This window comes from Osmia lignaria, chromosome 1 (assembly GCF_051020975.1).
Source record: "Osmia lignaria lignaria isolate PbOS001 chromosome 1, iyOsmLign1, whole genome shotgun sequence".
NCBI classification, from domain to species: domain Eukaryota; kingdom Metazoa; phylum Arthropoda; class Insecta; order Hymenoptera; family Megachilidae; genus Osmia; species Osmia lignaria.
The window spans coordinates 13,262,501-13,282,949 of NC_135032.1; the positions used below are offsets into that span (position 1 = coordinate 13,262,501).

Genomic DNA, 20,449 nt, shown 5'->3' on the forward strand with positions numbered 1-20,449 from the left:
CCATATGTTTTGTTTACGAGGAGATGAAACGACGCGACGCGACGCGACGCGACGACGCAACGCAACGCAATGCAACGTAATGCAACGTAATGCGACGCGGCCGCGTCGCGTCGAGAGAATGAAATATTGTTTTATACATTATCTTATTTTATATGATAAATATATGTATTTATGTATAGGTGAAAAGTCGGTATATCGGTTCAGTAACCCTAGATTCTAGATGCAGCGACGACGCCACCCCTATTATTATCGGTTTTCGCTTCATTGATCTCGCTACAATTATTAGATGTATTTCTTTGCAATTATCCGAATAATGTGTTCCGATATTCCATTTTCTGTTGCTTGTCCGAGCAAGATAACAAATGTACCTATAACATAAGAAAACAGGAAACAGCTTGTAATTGTTTAACGTTTCTTTCCCTTCTTCGTTACTGTGTGTTGTGTATTCTTTGAGAAGAAATTTCTTGTAGACTTGTAGACTATGTAATAACACGTAATCGTTTTATTTTCAGCGATCATGTCAGGGACAAGCTGATGACCTTCCGAACGGCTGCAATGATGTGACAATAAAGATACTTTCTCCTGCATCCTCTCTTATATCACCGGGGTATTATCCCTGTTACATAGTGCTTCCCAGAATAGAAGGAGAGCAGAAAATTGGTGGAGTGATAGGTTAGATCGGTGACTGATAGAAACGGTGCCAAAAGTCGACAGACGAGCCAATCAAAGTGAATTTACAACATCTAGAATCTAGATGTTTGGATAAAGATCGATGAGCATCGTGATAATTACGGGAAACGAAGAAAAGAGGGAAAAGGGAGGAAAATAAGAGGAGTTAGGAAGGAGAAACTGAAGTAGAAACGCGCACAACCGATACAACGTAGAGGAAAAATAATTGACACGAGCAAGGCGATCGGTGGAAAGAAAGGTGAAAGTGTTTGATTAAACAGGAGAAAGAGAAGGGTGGCAGGAAAAAAAGAGGTGAAGGAGGGGGAGGGGGTGGAGGAGGGGGAGGGGGAGGAGGAAGAAGAAGAAGAGGAAGAGGAAGAAGAAGTGAAACGCGATACAAGATCGTAAGGACAATAGAATGGGCAATAAGTTATCTTGCAGTTGTGCTCCTCTTATCAAAAAAGCGTATCGTTACGAAGATTCTCCATGGCAAGCTGGGGCTAAGGGCGTAATGGGCGGCAGCGGAGGTCGCAGGGGTGACACTGGCCACTTGCTCAGGTGCGGAAGCTTAAGAGAAAGGAAGAGGTGCGCATACCATACCATACCATTCAATCGTTCAACCATTCCACCATTCCATTCGGCTCCATTCTCACTCTCTATTTTTTCCTAAACATTTTCGTTGAACGCATTATTATCGCACGCAGAGTTTCTCAGGTAGAACGTAAATCCTCTCATCGCTGTTAGAAAATATTATAATTAATCTTACAATGCTTGTTTTCCAAATATTTATTCCAAAAATTTCTCTTTCTTTATCTCCGATTTCTCTGATACATAATATTTCTTATTTCTTATTTCTTATTTCTTATTTCTTAATTGATATCTCGCGTATTCTATCTTATTACATCTTACTTAGGATACGTACTATTACGCGGTTACATTCATTCATGTCCTTACTTCCATATGTAGATTGGTGTTCTCAAATGAAATTGTTCTACCCGAGTTTCTTGCTCTCTTGCTTGCTCGCTTTTTTTAAATCCGTTCTCTTCTTTCATCCATTTGTTAATTTCCGTTCGCATTTTCTCTTTTTTTTTTTTTTTTTTTTTTTTTTCTATCGTTATTCCTCTTCTCAACAATTAGTTTTTGTTTTCTTGTTAGTCTTTTACTTCTTCTTCTTCTGCTTTCTTCACCTTTTATTTTTCTTTTTTGTCTCTTTCGAATATACAGAGACACGCACACGTAATCGTATTTACATCCCCAAATATGCGTTTAATCGAATCACTTTCTCTTCCTTTCTCTCTATTCTGACTTTGATTTCTCTGATACAAGTGTATCCTACTTTTTTATCTATTCCTGATTTTCTTTCGTACGTCTGTCGTATCGTTCGTCGTTTAAATTTATAAGTTTAGATTTCATAACGCTGTCTTGCTGAAATAGTCAATGACTATTAGCATATTAATTTTTATGTAACTTGCACAAAGTAAATAGGAAAAGTTGTTGAAAGTACTTATGTGTGCGATCCTGAGGTCTCCATTTGGCTATACAACAAAAGCACAGGAAACACGTTTCTCTCTCTCTCTCTCTCTCTCTCTCTCTCTCTCTCTTGCGTATCGATCAAAATATGACGAGTACTTCAAGTTGCAATTTTTCCTCTTTTTTGCCAAGTTATCTTTTTTTTTTCTCTCTTCTTCTTCTTCTTCTTCTTCTTGTTATCGAGAAAAACAGACGTGAGAAAAGTGTAGAAATTTTTCTCTTGTAACACGGTGTGTAAATGGGTATCGTTTCTACCGAGCAACAGCGATTAGTCCTTTTTATCCCTTTAATCACCTGTAATTGTCAAGCTGTTTTAGTCGCGGAACAAAGAAATATGGTGTTTGAAGAAAAATCATGAACGTTGAAAATGTTGCAAACGATTTTTATTATACGCGTCGCGACGCAACGTTCTTATCGAGAGTCGAACAGAACATATTATCGACGAACGTTACAACGGCAGTGTTTCAAACATTTTCTCTCTTTTTGTTTGTTTTGTTTGTTTGTTTGTTTGTTTGTTTGTTTGTTTGTTGGTTTTGTTGATTTTTCTTCTAGTATTGTTAACCTGTTCGATGTTTCGACGTAAGAAACATTGTTGGTATCGACACGGACGATTCAGCAAGAAAAGTTTTGTAGGCTGTGGGCGGAAGTGTTCCATGTGAGTGCGAGCGGTGCAGGAACCGTCAAGTGGCAGCAGGTCTCTGAAGATTTAGTTCCTGTAAATATCACCTGCATCCAAGATTCGCCGGAATGCATTTTCCATATTACCGCGTACAACAGTCAGGTGGACAAAATTTTAGACGTGCGATTGGTTCAACCAGGTGAGATGATCCCATTATCCCCATTTGTCCATTCGTTTTATCTTGTATTTTTCTCTTGTTTAAGGAACACGTATCGGCCAAGCATCCGAGTGTTTTGTTTACTGGAAAGACACAATGACTAACGATACCTGGGGGTTGAATTTCACTTCTCCGATAGATGCCAAACAATTCAGAGAGTGTTGCGTAAGTTTACAACAGAAATTCTTTTTTCATTCTTACCGTTCTGTTTTAGTTAAAAAATATTTGCGAAACTTTGTGATAACCGCCTTTCTTTTTATTTTTTATTTTTTATTTTTTATTTTTTATTTTTTTTGGACTATTTTGCCGTTATCGAATTCTTCGAAAGGATCGTTTATTGTCGAACAAGTGTAAGCACAAAAACTGTAAGCTTGTGTGCGAGCACGAGACTAGAATTTGTGTAATTTATAGTTATTAGTTAATTTTTCGTACAGTCACCGTCGTTCAAGATTTCAAGGAAAGCGTCCTCTTCTTACTCGTTGAAGCTCGAACCACCAAACAAACAGAAGATTAAAACACGGAGGAAGCCTCTATCGACGCCAGCTTCACCGAGCAGATCCAGGGAGCCTCAGTGTACTTGTATGACCCCGGAACAATTTGCCAGACTGAGAAATCAAGAAGCTCGATACCGAAGTTTCATCGGTACGATCAATTTATTTCTGCGTAAATCATATCCTACGTCGTATATGGTAGTTATCTCGTCGCCAGACTATTTGGCTGGCGTTAAGTTTAAGCCTATTTATTAAATAGGATGCAATTTCACTCGGTTACAATTAAGATTGATCTATATTGTTGTGTGTGTGTGTGTGTGTGTGCGCGCGCGCGTGCTTGTGCGTGGGTGTGTATACAGGTACTTCGACTCTTCCAAGAACTATGGCGCGATCCACAGAGATGGAGATGACCCCGGCTCGCGAGAAGATCACCGCGGCAACGTCGAGCGCCTCTCTTTACGACAATGTGAATAATGCAAATGCGACACCAGGGAAAACGGGAAAGGTTAACGAAACGACGAAACAACAAAAAGACAAGCAAAACGAAACGTGTCAGACTACGGGAAAAACGGCAAATGTTGGCATCGAAACGGTCACCGTTGGATCACAGGTACCTACTATTGCACGTTATTTATTATTATTATTTATCGACAGTGTCGTTTGAAAAGTGTTGTTTGCACGATTACGTTGCAGATCGATAGTCCGGAGGAGAAAGGCGTGTCGTCGATGTCGTCGATCTCGCCGAAAAAGTCTCAGAAACAAAGCCAAGATACGTCGACTCAACAAAATGGTAGCGAAATGTTGAAATCAGAAGGTACCCAAGCCGGTGGTACGTTACAAAACAAGTCGTTACGGAAGGAGCAATTACATCATACGAAATCAGCCGATTATACAGATCTGGAGATGCAAAATGGTAACATTTTCAATATAGTGAACAATAATCAGAGTGCAAAGAAATCGAAAAGCAAAAGCACGGACGACATGAGGATCGAGAACGCGCAAAACGGTGGAATCAGTTTAGATTCAAACACTTTAAAAAGAATGCTGAAACCTATGTCGAGCATCGAGAGTCCCGTTACATCGCCCGAGATGACCAGAAAGAGGCATAGTCACCACAGTTATCATTATCATCCGAGCAATAACAATCAGAAGTACATGATGCAAGAGACTGATAACGAAAACTACGCGCATCCGTATCGAGCTCCGCCGTATACCAACAAATTCCAGGTTTCTAGGAGCGTGCACGACATGGGACGTCAAAATGCTGGTATATATATATATATATATATTCAAATGAATGTCTTTAACACCGAAAAATGAACATAATGCTAGATATTACGGTTATTATAGCTATTAGAGATTCTATATTTCTTTTTCTTTTTCTTTTTCTTTCTTCTCCTTTTCCTTTTATTCCGATGGATACGTTAAGAATAATAATTTATCAGAGTTTACGAGATCAAAAATGTTAATTTAATATAAAATAATGATTTGTAGATTATAATACGCTCGCGTACTAACTTGTTTAAACGAGACACGCGAGAAAGTAGAATAATTGAATGGTTACGGTAACAAATGAAACGTGTATGGACATACGTAAGCATCCCTGTTTCAAATACGACCCTGTTCCAAGTCGAACGCGTTTTCGCAAACAGTTTTATTTTCTTCAGTAAAATTCGTGCGCGTTAAAAAATTAAAAATTAAAGAAAAAACAGAAGAGGAGGAAGATGATGATGATGATGATGATGATGATGATGATGATGATGATGGTGGTGATGATGATGGTGATGGTGATGATGATGATGATGATGATGATGAATGATGATGAAGAAGAAGAAGAAGAAGAAAAAGAAGAAGGAGGAGGAGGAGGAGGAGGAGAGGAAAGGTATTAAACTCTATAATTAGAGCGATAGGGTGCGTAGTTGATTAACAGGGGTGCATGGCGCATGTCAACACATTGTTGAACCATTCCGAAGACGTAATAAAGTAACGATTCTATTCGATCTGAATAGCTGAACAGCTAAACAGCTGAACGTGTTGTTTGATGCTACGTTTTCGCTAGCCGCATGAAGCACCACCTGTTACTATGTCGTAGGCGGCAGGGGCAGGACCTATTTAGATTCGGAACGTAATCGGTGCACGGGTGACATGTCGCCGCCGTCGGATAATGTGATTTTCGATAATCAGTGTTACGCCACTACGCCAAGTTCGTCGAATGGTAATTCGGACATGGAACAACCGACTCACTGCAATTCGCGTCGTTGTAACGCTGGCCAGACATATCAACAACAAGGCATGCAATCGGTTTCAACGCCTGGCAGTCCTACCAGTAGACTTCTTCTTGAATACGAGATGCACCTAAGAAACACGTTGGCTCAGGGTATGGACGCCGAGAGTTACAGTTTGCGTACCTTTGAAGCATTACTCACGCAAAGTATGGAAAATCTGGGTAAGTTTAAGCTTCGCTTACCCCATTTACTTTTATTTTTTATTTTTTATTTCTTATTTCTTGGTCGTTTACAAATAAACAAGAGTAATCGTACGTAACGTCGATGTTGCAGAATTCGCAGAGAATATACCGTTAAACGTTCAACGCACACCTCATGTTTCGCGAAGGCGTAAGTCTGATTCAAGTTTTTCAACCATTTCCAAGAGTATATCGTTTCACCGATCTTTATGCTTTCTTTCCAGGCTCTGTTTCCAATAAATCGTCCACTTTACCGTTGTCCTATCGCTATTGCAACGAAAGGCAAAACAGTAAAGACAGTAGAGATGGTTATTACAGCGATCGGAACGAAATAATACGAGAAAGAAGGGAGAGAGATAGAGACAGGGACAGGGATAGGGATAGGGATAGAGACAGAGACAGAGACAGAGACAGAGACAGAGACCGGGACAGAGATAGAGACAGAGAAAGAGAAAGAGACATCGATCGAGATCGTGGATATCTCAGTGATTATAATTCCAGGTATGTACCTGTTTAACAATTTTTATGCTTTTAATGAAAATTTCTAACCGTAGTAGCTATACCGTGTAATCTGTACAATATATTTTATCGTGTTTTACTTGAAAAGTACAAAGTTATTTGTCGCGGAAGAAATGTGTGGTAGAGGAAAAAGAGAAGAAAAGATAGATACTCGTAAGTAAGATAGTAATGCGAGTACGTACTGGGCTTTTAAGATGCGCAAGCTGTATCGGAGAATCGGCACGCGCCCAGTGGTTTCGACATTCCGATGGATGGCAGTCGGGTAGTTCGACTCTCGGTTCTGGTGCTTCCAGTTCAATGAATCCCAGTTACTCTGGACATAAACGTGAATCTCCGTGGGATTCTTTGCCATCGTTGAGACACGAAGGCAGCCTAAACGATAGCGGATACAAATCCAACCGAACCGATTCTCTGGAACAAAGGTACGGATTTCCGTAGATGAGCTATCCACGTTAAGGAACTCGTAAACGATAAATAGGTGACTATCTTTAGATTTCGATTTCGATTTCGATTTCGATTTCGATTTCGATCTACAGATTGTGTCGGATCAGATGGAAAAAAGTGATGGAAAAAAAAAGTTGTTTGCTATTTTGCACTTAACAAGTTGCAATTCTCCACATACCTATAGCGTAATATTTCTTTCTTAACGTGTGTCTTTCAGGGGCACTTTCGATAGACAAGACAGCGTGAGATCGGATTACATGTCCGATAGAGATGGTGGTAGATACGGAATCGTTCAACAAGCTTCTCTGGAGAGTACAGACTCGAGACTATGCTACTTGACGTCTTCGGAGGTGAGTCGTGTCTAAACAGCTGTTGACCTTATCGACCAATTCAGTCTAGTATGTGTATCTACACGTACTACGTACTATGTATTGTACTTGGACTCGTACAATATACATATGTATGCAATTAAGATTCCACCCTCGAATTTCCCGGGTATAAGTACTTGTACCGAACATTGATACTCATCAGCCATCTTTTCAACTTTGTCTACGCGATTTTTGCAAAAACACTCTAATACCACTAGTACCACTAGTACCACTAGTACCACTAGGGGTATTTTTTCCCCCTTTTTTCCGGCTTCCTGGCGATTTCAACGTGTTTTCTGCATCTTTGAAAACGTATAAATATACATAGCAAGAGAATATCGATAAATCGTGCGCACAAGTAACATTAGGATGTAAAAAGCCGCGCCACCGATAGAGTTTTCATCGTCAACAGGTGCATGCGCCAACTGCATTCACCCTATTCAGTGTTATCGATGCGCCGATGTATAGGTATAATAATATTCAGTCGAAGAACATTAACGGATATTTTTCCTTCGTTTCATATAATATGTAGAATAAAAATAAGGTTTTTCTTTGATTCGAGTGTAAGCGAATTTACGCTGGAACCGTTTCAAACGAAAGGGTTAACTCGAACGCGTCGAATACGTTGTTGACACACGGTAGCGGAATTGGTTGCGCTCGATTGGGGATCGCGTCGCGTCGCGTCTCGTCGCGACACCCTTCCAACACCCTTTTTGTAGGTGGCCGCTTTCGAAATGTTGCTTTTCCTTTTGCTGGGTAAAAGTTTGAGCAACGGCGCGGTGGCATGCATCGGCATCAACCCCATTTATCTCCCTCCATGCGATTCAACCCCACCAGCAGCAGTATGCTTCCACCACCAGTGTTCTGGTATCGTCACCCGTTTTCCCATTCCAACCTCGATTCCAGCCTCTTGCCATCCCCCCGCGGCAACCTTTCCTTTCCCTACTACTACCACTACCGGCTGCTGCTATCCCGACCCCCTTTCGCTCTCCACAAGGACCGTGGTATTGATTCCCCTCGCGGTAGCAGCTCCGCTTCCCTGTTCTCCAGCAGCGCACCAGTCTGGAGCAACGACGCACCTCCGTGGTTGCGATCTACTTAGAAATTTACACCGTTTGTTCGCGGAAAGTCAACAACACACACACAGCTCGACGATCCTCGCGAGCTTGGACGAATAATTATTGTTTTTTTTCAGAAATCGGATTCGATTTCTCTAATCGCGTAGGTGCTCGTACGTTGCTCGTTATCCGTTACTTGTGGCTACGTTACGTTCGTCGTTAACCCACGTATCGGGAACGGATCGTGAACGGATCGTGAACGGATCGTGAACGGATCGTGAACGGATCGTACAACGATCGGACCTATCAAGACCTACCGTCTTCAGATGATTCGCGTTTCGCGATGGACGGGGAAAAATGTGGTCACGGGACGACAAATACACGCGGAAAGTTTCTTTCTCCTGCATATTAAACTAATTCTAATCTCGGTTTAGAATTTTATCGAGATCCTACATCTGGATCGATGCTCGTGTGCTAATCTCGGAGGGATGAGAAGAATCGGCTGTTAAACTTGTCGAAGACGCGCGGGTTCGCGTCAACATGATTTCCACGTTGCACAACAACTCTACCTACCAGAAAATCAACCAGGAAATCGTTTAATTAATTTTAAACATTTATACGTATTATCGTATACGGCTGATTTCGTACCTGATGAAGCGTATCTACTAAATAGTATCATTCCTTCGCTCTATATTTCGCTTAGCAACGTTAAACGAGTGGGGCAACGAAAGAGCTGAAAATAATATGAAACGGAGTTTCTAAGAAACGGAGAAACATGTCTAGTCCGTGCAAATTCTTATCAAAGTACAAAAGTAAAGGAATACTATAAGAGACGTAGGAAAACGTAAAGGAGAAAAATGATTTTCAACTTGAGAGAAGAATAAACCTGAAGAAATTACGAGAGATGCCAGTGGTGTGCGTAACGAGAAAGAAACGACAAGTATAAATATTCGAATGCGAATCCACGTAGACGTACACGTAGACGTACACGTATACGACGTATACATATAAGAAAATAAAGACGTAAGAAAATTGGAGAAAACGCGATATCGAGAAAAGTAACATATTTTTATACGGAGAGTTCGTTTGTACATGCGCGTATCGCAGAAATATTCTATATATTTACTTTTAACGCGCGAAATATAGGCTATACACTACTGTGTATAAAAGCTTCGCTCCCTAAGGAGAGACTGAAGAGGGACTGGTACATGGGATTTTTAAAGAAATTTTACGAATCGTTCAAAAGATTCGAAAGATTCGAAAGATTAGCGGCATACATCTGAATCGCGTTAAATAGTTGATTACAAGAAAGAAATTATTTCTAATTATTTCTAATTGATGCGAAAGAACCGTTCGGAGGAAGGTGATTTTAGGCGATCGAAATAGTGCAAAAAGGATTTGCCTTAAGTAGAGATTAAACACGTAGAAATAATTGGAAACGGTATTTGTCCAGCGATGCTGTTTTCTCCTACGTAGCACAGTAATGAGAATGATAGTTGATAAGATACCACCTGAGTGGTCAAAGAGATCCGTTTCTTCTCTTTTTCCTCCACCTCCACCTCCACCTCCACCTTCACCTCCACCTCCACCACCTCCTCCTCCTTCTTCTTATTCTCCTTTTCTCTTTTTCTCGTTTCTTCTATACGGTTATCAAACGGTAAAATCAAAAACAAAAACAAAAACAACAACAACAACAACAATAGCAAGAAGAATCGATGAGAGCGATCGTTGGCTGATTCTCATGGCTGTAAAAGCTGTCGAAGCAGTGATTTAGCATCGATGGAAAAAAACTATGCTGAGAGCTGGCCGGCTTTGTTTCTTCTATTTCGTGTGTACGTTCATGATCGGTCTTTTTCGTCTGCTTACGAAAGAATTGGAACCATTGGCTGTTACCTTTGTCAAACAGATCGCTCGAATTTACGAGCATCGCGACAAACAGCTTTAAATAGTTGGAGAGATTCAGGAGGAAATGAGCGAGAACGCACACCTGTTACACCTGAGGATCATTCGGTTGAAATCCTTCTTATCGTATTTGAAATTGTCCACTCTTGGATCGTCGAAAGACAATAATAATAATAATAGTAATAATAATAATTAATAATAATAATAATAATTATAAAAGAAGCCGATCAAGTTGAAAACTTGATTGTAAATTGTATATTATTCGAAGCGTTTGCCGCTTTGCTTCGAGATATTCCTCTTTCTAGAGTCTAAAATTTCGACTCTTTTCGTTTGGCTCGACGACGTAACTCGACGAATAATGGTAGAACCAAGATGGTCGACCAAGTGCACCGATAGTAGCCTGAGTTTGTTGAATTTGAGCAGCAGTTGTACAGACTTGAAAACGTTGCGCAGAAAACGTTGTAAAAAGTATTTTTGTCTTTGCAAAAGGCATACGATCAGTGCGATATGTATCAATGAGACGAGAAAATTGTATTGGTTCAATTGCAAGAACGTTCGGGAAAAAGTGAACTTTGGCCTCGGCGACGGTTATTATTTCAAGTTGCTGAGGATCGTTGACAGTGCTTTGAACGCCTGGGCCCAGCGTTACATCGACGGGCTGGACGTTGCTCGTAGGGAGATCATGTTCAAGATCAATGGTACCGCCAAGAAGAACATGAAGCTCCTAAAGGAGGCTTGCTATTGTCATTACCACCCGCACATCACAGCGGATGCTTGCAACGCCGACTTTCTAAAAAAAGTTGTAAGTTTTTGGGCTGGTGAAAGTCTTAGAGGAATACGCGACAAGCTCCGCGGTATGACGAGTTACACTACTAAAAAGGTAGAGACACGAGTCTCGCGTAAACAGTCTTTTTCCATCGATCTTCTTGTTTGTACCACCAATTTGTTCCTCCGTTATCGTTACCGTTATCGTTACCGTTATCGTTACCGTTATCGTTACCGTTATCGTTACCCTTACCCTCACCCTTATCCTCCATATATTTGTACATTTACAAGATTTTTACAGTTACAAGATTAATTTTTTACGCTCGTTAATTATATCCTCCCTCCATCCTTTCCTTCCCTCTACTGCATTTAACCATCAGCAACCCCCTCTTACAGGCTCGTTCTTTCTCTCTTGTATGCATATAACGTTGTCCCCGTTGTGCTCTCACTTTTTCCTCGCGTCTCGATAGGTTCCGACACACACACGCGTCATCCTTTCGTTGCATCCGCGTTTACTTTACCTTGCTCCCTTTGAAAATCAGTGTTGCATTTACGTCCTCTGTACATATCGAAAATGTTCGGTCCCGTCGATTATGGTTCTATGGTAAGACGAAAGCTTATCGATTATGGAAAAGAAAAAGATATTAAATAATGAAATGTTACAGATGTCGGACGACGACAGAATGTCGCTAACTACCGCTGTCAGTGACGATGACGATGGTGAGAGTGTGATAAACTCACCCTACCGGGGAAAGCAGACTGGCACGGCTGCAGCTTCGTTTAATTGCACAGGGGCAGTTCGAAAGGCTGGGTGAGACGAGACGAGACGAGACGAGACGAGACAATTTCTCGTCTTTATATTACATTACATATTACGATTAGATAGGGAAGTTTAACGAGCCGCGTTATCCTAGATTTCTGAGCGTGAAGAAATGGCTACTGAGGAAGAAGCAGCAGATCGAATTAGCCAGGAAAAGAGGCTGGAAAGGTTATTGGGTTTGTTTAAAGGGGACTACGCTTCTCTTCTATCCGTGCGACTCGCAAGAAAGCAGAGCCATGGAAGCGGCGCCAAAGCATTTGATTATAGTGGACGGCGCGATAATGCAACCGATCCCGGAACATCCGAAAAGAGATTACATATTTTGCTTGAGTACAGCGTTCGGCGATGCATACTTGTTTCAAGTAAGTTGAATCAATCTTGCGAGTAGTATAGATAGAAGACGAGTACGAGTTCGAGTTGTCGGATTTTAGGCACCGTGTCAGGTGGAACTGGAAAATTGGGTGAATAGCATACACTCGGCGTGCGCTGCTGCGTTCGCGCGTCACCGTGGTAAAACTGGAACTCTTCATTTGCTGCAAGAAGAGATATTTCGGCTGGAAAAGGCAATCGAATCGGTGAATAGAAGGCTACACTTCATTTATTTCCTATTCTTATTTTCTTATTTTCTTATTTTCATCCTTCTCTAGGATCACAAGCTAAAGCACATGGCGGATCTTCAGCAGTCCGTTGTGTCCGACGTGGAGACGAAGCAACAAATTACCAATCAGATTGTGAAATGGGAAGAAAATTTAGAGCGATTACACTGCGAGCAATTTCGACTGAGATGCTACATGGCTAGTCTTCAAAGCGGCGAATTACCTAATCCGAAAGTAAGTATCTTTCTAAAGTTAAAGGGTACGAAATTGACGCGCGAAAATTATTTTTCCGCTAAACGTACCTGATTAATTAGAGATACGATAAACGTTATAACGAAGGCTGGTACACATATCGATCAATGTAAGCCGCAAATAGACTGTTGCCACGAGCTTCGACGAGCTTCGACGAGCTTTAACGAGAGAGCCAGTTTTCGCTAGATTAACAAAGGACGTCGATAATTACGTCGCGATATGATAAATAATTGCACCTTCATTCGAACGATATTACCTTTTCTTCGCAGAGTTTATTAACGCACGTATCTCGTGCCACCAAGCAAACGCTGAACAAACTAGGAGTCTTTACGGTTTCCTCCTTCCACGCTTTCATATGCGCTCGCAGTCCCTCGTTACTGAATAATTTACTGGCCGGACGTGGAGCTACCAAAAGAAGACCCCCGTTGCTATCGAGATCGAATAGTGGATCCAGCAGAAGATCCCTTCAAATTTCCTCCAGAGACGATGAGAAGACTGTAAAAGTATGCGTACCGGAAAATCAGGTAACATCGTCCTCGTTACCATCATTTATCAGAACGCATGCAGCAATCTTTCAGTTTTTCGCTTTACAGTTGGTCTCTGTATTTTTGCGGGACGCTATGACGGTTGAGGAATTCCTTGCAAGCGCTTGCAATCGAAAAAATCTCAACCCGATGGAACATTTTGTTCGCGTGAAAAAACGACGAGACATGGAAGATCACAACTATTTCGTACCTCATAGAACCGACTTGATTGACACCTACGTGAGTGAAATAATGCTGAAATAATGAAATCGCGTTATATCCAAGTGTAACCTTTCATCGTTCGATTTCGACTGATGTTGTTTCAGTTGCATACGCACGAAATCGTTGAAGTTTGCGCAAAAATCTTGTACCAAGTAGAATTACAAAGGAACACCCTCGAGCAAATGTGGGGCTTTTCCGTTGAAGCAGAACTTATCGAAAATTCTGATCGGCAAGATGAATTATGTTGTTACGTTAGCAGAGTCGAAGATAAAAGTGTCGCGATGCAAAACGGTAAGCTTTTGCTTTTTCTTTTTCTTTTTCTTTTTCTTTTCTCTTACTTAGTTGTTTTATCGATTTTATGATACGTCGAGGCCAAGATATCGTTCTCTCCTTTACCCTTGTTTCGTCTAATTTAAGAACAAAGGTGAGATCCACGAGGAAACACAAGGACGGTTTTTTTTTATCTACGTCCTAGAGAATCAGCCATTGAATGGCATTGAAAAACATTGATTTTCTGTATTTTACTCTCTACTGGCCGAACAAACGAGTTATGCTACCTACTTATCGTTAAATGTGACCGTACACCTAATCAATTTGAATGAAATATTGTTGTTTCATTGAATATTTCAGGAATTATTAAAGGCGATGAAATCATGGTGATCAACGGTGCTATAGTGAGCGATTTAGACATGATGTATTTGGAAAGCGTGCTGCAAGAAGAGTTTGGTCTTTGCATGATGATGCGATCGTCTCGAACCGAACCACCGGATCTCACCGGCATAATGAGGGTTACCGATGACATAATCGAAAGCTTGGTTTGTCCACCTCCACCTTCCGATCCACCCGTTATAAGCGAGGAAATGATTTCCGGTTTAATCGTTCCGGCTCCTGGATGGAGTAAGTTGACTACTCGTATAGACAAAATCTTTTGATAAACCACTATGTTTCGATTTGTATGCAGGTAAGGAAAGCATCGTGCAAGAGTGTACGTCGACGGCTCATTTGGAAAATGGTAAACAAACGTCTCGCACAAATTCGTTTGAAATTGAAAATTTATTGAAAACCGCGGAACAAGTGACAGGGATCTGTCGATCGCCCGGTGAGACTAGAAAATCTAGTCCTACGGGAAGCGTTGTTAGTTCCCATTCCCAAGCGTTAACGCCAAGTCGCCAATTAAGCGATGCTGAAAAACTGAAGAAAGTGATTTTAGAATTGGTCGAGACCGAACGCACTTACGTAAAGGTGGGTATTTAAAAACTCGTCGAGCAATTTGACCGAACGAGTATCGTCTTGCTATATCCGCTAATACTTACAGAATTTAAACAACTTACTGGAGAATTATCTAGAGCCGCTTAAACGAGAAACTTTTCTATCGAACGCTGAGATAAACGCACTATTTGGAAATATTCAAGAGATCATTACGTTTCAACGACAATTTCTGCAAAATCTCGATCACGCGATCGAAATGGAAGCTGATTTTCATAACTTTGACCATCCGAGTCAATTTAAGGTAGATGATTCTTTTTCAATATTTCGTCACGCCTCTAACGTTTACGCCGTATTCTTGTTGTTAAAGGGTGTCCTGTTTTCCATTGGAAGTGCCTTTTTGTACTACGTAAATCACTTCAAGTTGTACAGCTCGTTTTGCGCGAGTCACTCTAAAGCGCAAAAAGTTTTACATCCAAGTGAGTGTAAAATATCTCGTACTCTCGGTTTTCGTTTCGAGCTTTCGAGCTTTCGAGCTTTCGAGCTTTCGAGCTTTCGTCTTTTTCTTTTTCTTTTACCCTGATTCCTCCGATTCATTCCCTGCTTCATTTCGCTGCTTTGTCTTGCCTCTGTTATTGCAGACGAAGGAAATCAAGCTTTACAAGAGTTCCTGCAAGCTAGAAATCCAAGGCAACAACACTCGTCGACGTTGGAGTCGTACTTGATAAAACCTATTCAAAGGATAGTCAAGTATCCTTTGCTTTTGCAACAGCTACGAAATCTGACCGACGAGCGAAGCGAGGAACATCAACACTTGATCGGTAATGTACATTAGATTTGAAACGATCTGGACTTATTAATAATATCATTCTATTATAGAGGCTTTCAAGGGTATGGAAAAAGTGGCAGAACACATAAACGAGATGCAAAGAATTCACGAGGAATACGGAGCTATTTTCGATCACTTATTCAGACAACATCAAAAATCTTGTAAACAGGTGAGTAAACCTTTTTTTCATTCTCATTTTTATTTCATTCATTACCTAACATACTTGAATTGACTACTGTCGTGTATTTCGACAGCCGATCGATTTAAGTCCAGGAGATTTGTTATATTACGGAGGCGTCGACTGGCTGAATATTTCCGATTTTCTCGGTAAAATCAAGAAAGGCTTGGAATTGCACGCAATGTGTTTTGTTTTCAAATCGGCGGTAGTGTTTCTGTGCAAGGAGAGACTAAGGCAAAAGAAGAAGCTTATGGTAAGTTTCATACGTTCTTTCGTCTTGGTGTTGTCTAAATTAGTGGTATACTCATTTATGCATTTAACGTACGATATACATCGATTAGGGAGTTTCGACCAAAGCAAATTCCAGCGAAGTCGAAATAATTCGCTACCAAGTGCTGATTCCCGTGACAGAAGTACAAGTTAGAGCTAGTTCAGCCAAAGATATGGAATCACATTTTTTGTGGGAGTTGATTCATTTACGAAGTCAATTACAAAGGAGATCAGAGAAAGTGTACGTGCTTTCCAACAGGTAATACTTTTTCTTCTTCTTCTTTTCCTTTTCCCTTTTCCCTTTTCCCTTTTGTTCTGTAACCGATAATCGTCCGTTCACTGTAACAATCTGTAACAGTTCGATTTAAACACACACGTTATCTCTTGCCTTTTAATAATTAAAATGCATTTGTTCGACGAGTTTGCCTACGTTAAGTCGATGCCACATCGCTTGTCAGGTACATTATAAAGACACTAATCATTTAATAGGAGCACATGAAAACATTTCAACACTTGACACCTAACACGAAGCTTCGAAAGACAGGGGTTTGTTCGAAATCAAACTATTTGAATGTAAACGCATCTTATCAGAAATTCTTTGTTAAATGACAAAGTGAAAATTGTACATATTTGTAATTCTTTTGCCTGTTTTTCTATTTTCTTTTTCTTTTTTTCCTTCTTCTTTTGCCTCCAGCACTACAGAATTTCGAAACGCATTTTTGAGAACGATTCGTCAAATTATTCGAGAATCGGTACGAAACATGAGCATACCATCGACCAGACAGAATTTAAGCCAACCACCAATGACTATTTCACCGCGAATGTCAACCGGCCACGTGGAGAAATTTGAAAAACAGACAACGAGTCAAGGACAGAATAATGGTGGTGGGAACGGTGCTGGCACGGGTACCGGAAGTTTATCGAAGAAAACGGTAAAACCGCAATTACTACCGACTTCGCATAACGTGAAACGAAAATATAGTCAATCGAAACAGACGATGGAGCCGGAAAGTTCCGAAGATAAGGATGTGGAGGAATCGAACACGGTGAATCAGCAGCAAACCGTGTTTCGTTCCAGGAGCAAAACCATAAGCGACACATCCGGTAAGACGTTGCCTGAAACTTAGCTGAAACTTACCTGAATCGTAACTTGTTTATTGTCCGAAACATAGGAGAAGTAAAAGTTGAAATGGATTCAGGAACAAAGTCCGAAGGCGAAGAAGACTCGCAAGCTTTTTTAGGTGAGAAGAAGGCGAACTTGGGTCGCACTCCGAATCATTTGACTTTGAGCACCACTTCAACAATTTCAGCAGGAAGTACCGGTAGTCAAGCCAGATTGATCCAATCTTCCCATCAACCGGAAAATTATCAACCAATTACCGTGAAAGAACTTGGTAAGAAGAAATCTCCTTCTTCTTTTATCTTTCCGCGTTCCGTTCTATTCAGGCTACTTTTTTCGAATAGGTCTGCTTTAACATTTCACGCTTTACCTTTATACACTTGTGGATTATCTACCGTTGGCAACTCGAATTTCAAATAGTTGTAGCTTTTCAGATGATTTCACTATTCAAACTAATAATCAATCAATCTACATATCTGCATACGTATCATAAAGAATAGAAAAAATAGGAAAAGATAGAATAGATAGATAAAGTGTCCCGCGTGATATATGATTATTCTATTCTGTTGTGTCGAAGGTTCGCCAATTTGGAAACCACGGGAACTACCTTCCTTAGGAGAGTCAACAACATTGCCGCGTAAGGGTAAGTCGGCCAGCGAGTTTGGAGACATAACGTCGTCCCATAGCGCCTCCCGAAAGTCTCTGATAGAAATCAATAATTGTGCTCAACAATCTAACTGTAATAACCATGTTTAAGTTAAATAGATGTTAATCGAGTTAAGTTTAAAAATGGTGAAATAAACCAAGCAACTATTCGATTACCGTGTAAAAGACCAGCGCGCTTGCCGCCCACGCGGAACGTTTTAACGCTGTGTTTCCATCCTTGTACTACTCTCGTTCTCACTCGTTTCGTCTTCCAAAAGCTACGATAACAAACGTGGCACCCATTATCATCCTCATCATTCTCATCATTCTCATCATTCTCATCATCATTCTCATCATCATTCTCATCATCATTGATCAACATGATCGTCGTCGTCATCATCATCATCATCATCATCATCATCATTACTACAATTATCATCCCTGCTTTGTATGTACAACGGGCGATTCAATTGTTTAACAGGAGAGAAATTCGAAGAAGAAAAAGAACTTTGCTTTTAATGGGAAACAGTTTCGACGAAGAGAAAGAGAGAGAACGTTTCTATCATTGCTACTGAATGATATTGAACAAAGGAGAGAATCGAAAGAATGATATTTTCCTTGTGTCTGAAAATACATATATAGGTACTGTACGAAACGAATAGACAGGCAGCGCGGCGGTACAACGTGGCTGTAGCACCGTAATATTAACGATCGCCAAGTCGGGGTCTGCTCGTTCAACTATTGTAGTAACTATCTATAACAAGAAATAACGATTCGTTTGTAACTGTAAGAGTATGGAACATCGATGAAACATTTCCGACGCGACGGACCGTCATTCTACTTTTTATGCCTACCAGTTACTCTTATTATTATTATTATTATTATTATTATTATGATTATTATGATTATTATGATTATTATTATTATTATTATTACCATCAGTATTGTTGTTGTTGTTGTTGATGTTGTTACTGTTGTTGTTGTTATTGTTATTCCTAATATCTACTATTACGTAATATTCGTACTAGATTCATTCGAATTGTATGGAATCACGTTGCTTAAAAATTCATCAAAAAGTTAACTCTTTTCCTTCTTTTTTTTTTTTTTTTTCTCTCAATTTTTCTAATTCAACGTTACTTTTTCTTGGCCTTTTCTTCTTTTTTCTGCGTGGACGGCAATGCGATGATAAAACCTAATAAACTCTGTACATAATGTAACATTGATATTATCAGTAATGTCATTATTGTCGCCGTCGTCGTTATTACCATCATCGTCACGATCGTTCAATATCATCGGCAGTCTTCTACCGTCAGTATTCACAGTCCCTGATATATCTATTATATCATTGCTCTGATTGTCAAACTATTGTTATTTCCTATTATTTTCATTATCGTCTTTATTGTTACCATCGTGGTTAATTATTCCCGTGATTGTCCGCTGGTGTTGTTATTATCGTTATTATCGTTATTACTATCGTCATCATTCTTGTCATCTTCTTTCTGACATCTTTGTCATTTACGTAATTGTTATTACCAAGACCATCTCGTTGTCGTTATACTCCATCTCGTTATATTCCAATTAAAATATCGTTATTATTATCAGCGAGAAATCAACAGAAGGCATACATATAACGTGTCGAAAAATGGAACGACGACGCGACGTTACGATTAAACTTAGCGATAATATAAGAGTCTAATTAAATAATTAAATAATTAAATAATTAAATAATTAAATAATTAAATAATTATATAATTAAATAAGATAGTTTATTTAAAAAAAAAAAAAAAAAAAAAAAGTTATATGCGTGCGTACATGCATGAATAGTTACGATGTTGACGAATCGTTCTATACCATAATATGTAGACGCGTGGATGTGTGCGTATCTCTGTATACGTGGTAACAGAGAGTAATAGAGATGCATAGATACGATCTTCCACATGTTCGCTGCGTTAATCGCCTTTCGGACCCGAATATTCTCGTCGTTATAGGAAATTTTATTTTTAACGTTGTTCAAAATGCAACTAGTGATCAGAATGTTCGAGCCCTAAAGCGTGGCGGAATCGATTGTATCCATCGTACATGTAGCGACAACGATGATGACAATGACAATGACGATGACGATAATGATAACGATGAGAAGCGAAAAAAGTAAGGGGAGAAGGTGGAGGACGAAGCGAAGAAAAATGAAGAGGAAAGAAGAAAATGCAACCGTTTCGTATCGTGACGTTAGAGAAAATGGGAGCGGTGAGACGAGTGTTCGTGTGGAATATCGTTTTGATTGCGAGTATCTAATACAGCGGGAATTAAGCGGGATATCTTCTCGATTCGAATATCGCATTGTTAACGATCACTAATATAAGTAAATACAATATTGACCGATCAATACCTGTAAATTAGAAAACAGAAAGTATATCTATATCGATGATACCTATATCTATGTATACATATATGTGTATATATTCGTCTATTTATACATATGTATAGACGAATATCTGCAGCAAGTAACGAAATAACGTGTACCATGTATGTATATGCGCGCGTGCGTGCTTCTTTCTTTCTTTTTTTCTTTTTTTCTTTTTTACCGTTATAGATATTTCCCTACAGCCCCTTACAATTCTATTACCTGCAATACACATAGATGAATCAATCAAGTACTTAGTTAAGTAAGTACTTAGTTAAGAAGAAGAAGAAGATTTGACGAGTCGTGATGAGAGAATTAATCAATTTCTTTCGATTAGTTA

At 39.9% G+C, this 20,449-nt stretch overlaps 1 protein-coding gene across 9 annotated transcripts in view; it reads left to right on the forward strand.

Annotated features, from left to right (window-relative positions):
• Nucleotides 1-19,509, forward strand: part of sif (guanine nucleotide exchange factor still life) — a 22,009-nt gene extending 2,500 nt beyond the window's left edge. Inside the window, exons 2-31 of one of the 9 annotated variants that reach the window (XM_034328194.2) lie at nt 513-1,254; nt 2,833-3,017; nt 3,082-3,200; nt 3,470-3,677; nt 3,886-4,136; nt 4,220-4,793; nt 5,619-5,972; nt 6,085-6,141; nt 6,215-6,491; nt 6,704-6,931; nt 7,171-7,303; nt 11,712-11,857; nt 11,961-12,228; nt 12,298-12,441; nt 12,514-12,696; nt 12,984-13,238; nt 13,308-13,478; nt 13,565-13,751; nt 14,091-14,357; nt 14,422-14,702; nt 14,776-14,970; nt 15,037-15,145; nt 15,308-15,487; nt 15,546-15,664; nt 15,750-15,926; nt 16,015-16,202; nt 16,638-17,047; nt 17,116-17,337; nt 17,641-17,706; nt 18,190-19,509. In XM_034328194.2, coding sequence (XP_034184085.2) covers nt 1,088-1,254; nt 2,833-3,017; nt 3,082-3,200; nt 3,470-3,677; nt 3,886-4,136; nt 4,220-4,793; nt 5,619-5,972; nt 6,085-6,141; nt 6,215-6,491; nt 6,704-6,931; nt 7,171-7,303; nt 11,712-11,857; nt 11,961-12,228; nt 12,298-12,441; nt 12,514-12,696; nt 12,984-13,238; nt 13,308-13,478; nt 13,565-13,751; nt 14,091-14,357; nt 14,422-14,702; nt 14,776-14,970; nt 15,037-15,145; nt 15,308-15,487; nt 15,546-15,664; nt 15,750-15,926; nt 16,015-16,202; nt 16,638-17,047; nt 17,116-17,337; nt 17,641-17,706; nt 18,190-18,227 — 6,159 coding nt within the window. In that variant the 5' untranslated portion in view covers nt 513-1,087 and the 3' untranslated portion in view covers nt 18,228-19,509. Of the gene's footprint in view, nt 1-512; nt 1,255-2,832; nt 3,018-3,081; nt 3,201-3,469; nt 3,678-3,885; nt 4,137-4,219; nt 4,794-5,618; nt 5,973-6,084; nt 6,142-6,214; nt 6,492-6,703; nt 6,932-7,170; nt 7,304-8,057; nt 11,162-11,247; nt 11,651-11,711; nt 11,858-11,960; nt 12,229-12,297; nt 12,442-12,513; nt 12,697-12,983; nt 13,479-13,564; nt 13,752-14,090; nt 14,358-14,421; nt 14,703-14,775; nt 14,971-15,036; nt 15,146-15,307; nt 15,488-15,545; nt 15,665-15,749; nt 15,927-16,014; nt 16,203-16,637; nt 17,048-17,115; nt 17,338-17,640 lie in introns of those variants that run through there. The other 8 variants (XM_076690699.1, XM_076690713.1, XM_076690677.1 and 5 more) reach the window with 8 other exon arrangements.
• The last annotated feature ends 940 nt before the right edge of the window (nt 19,510-20,449 follow it).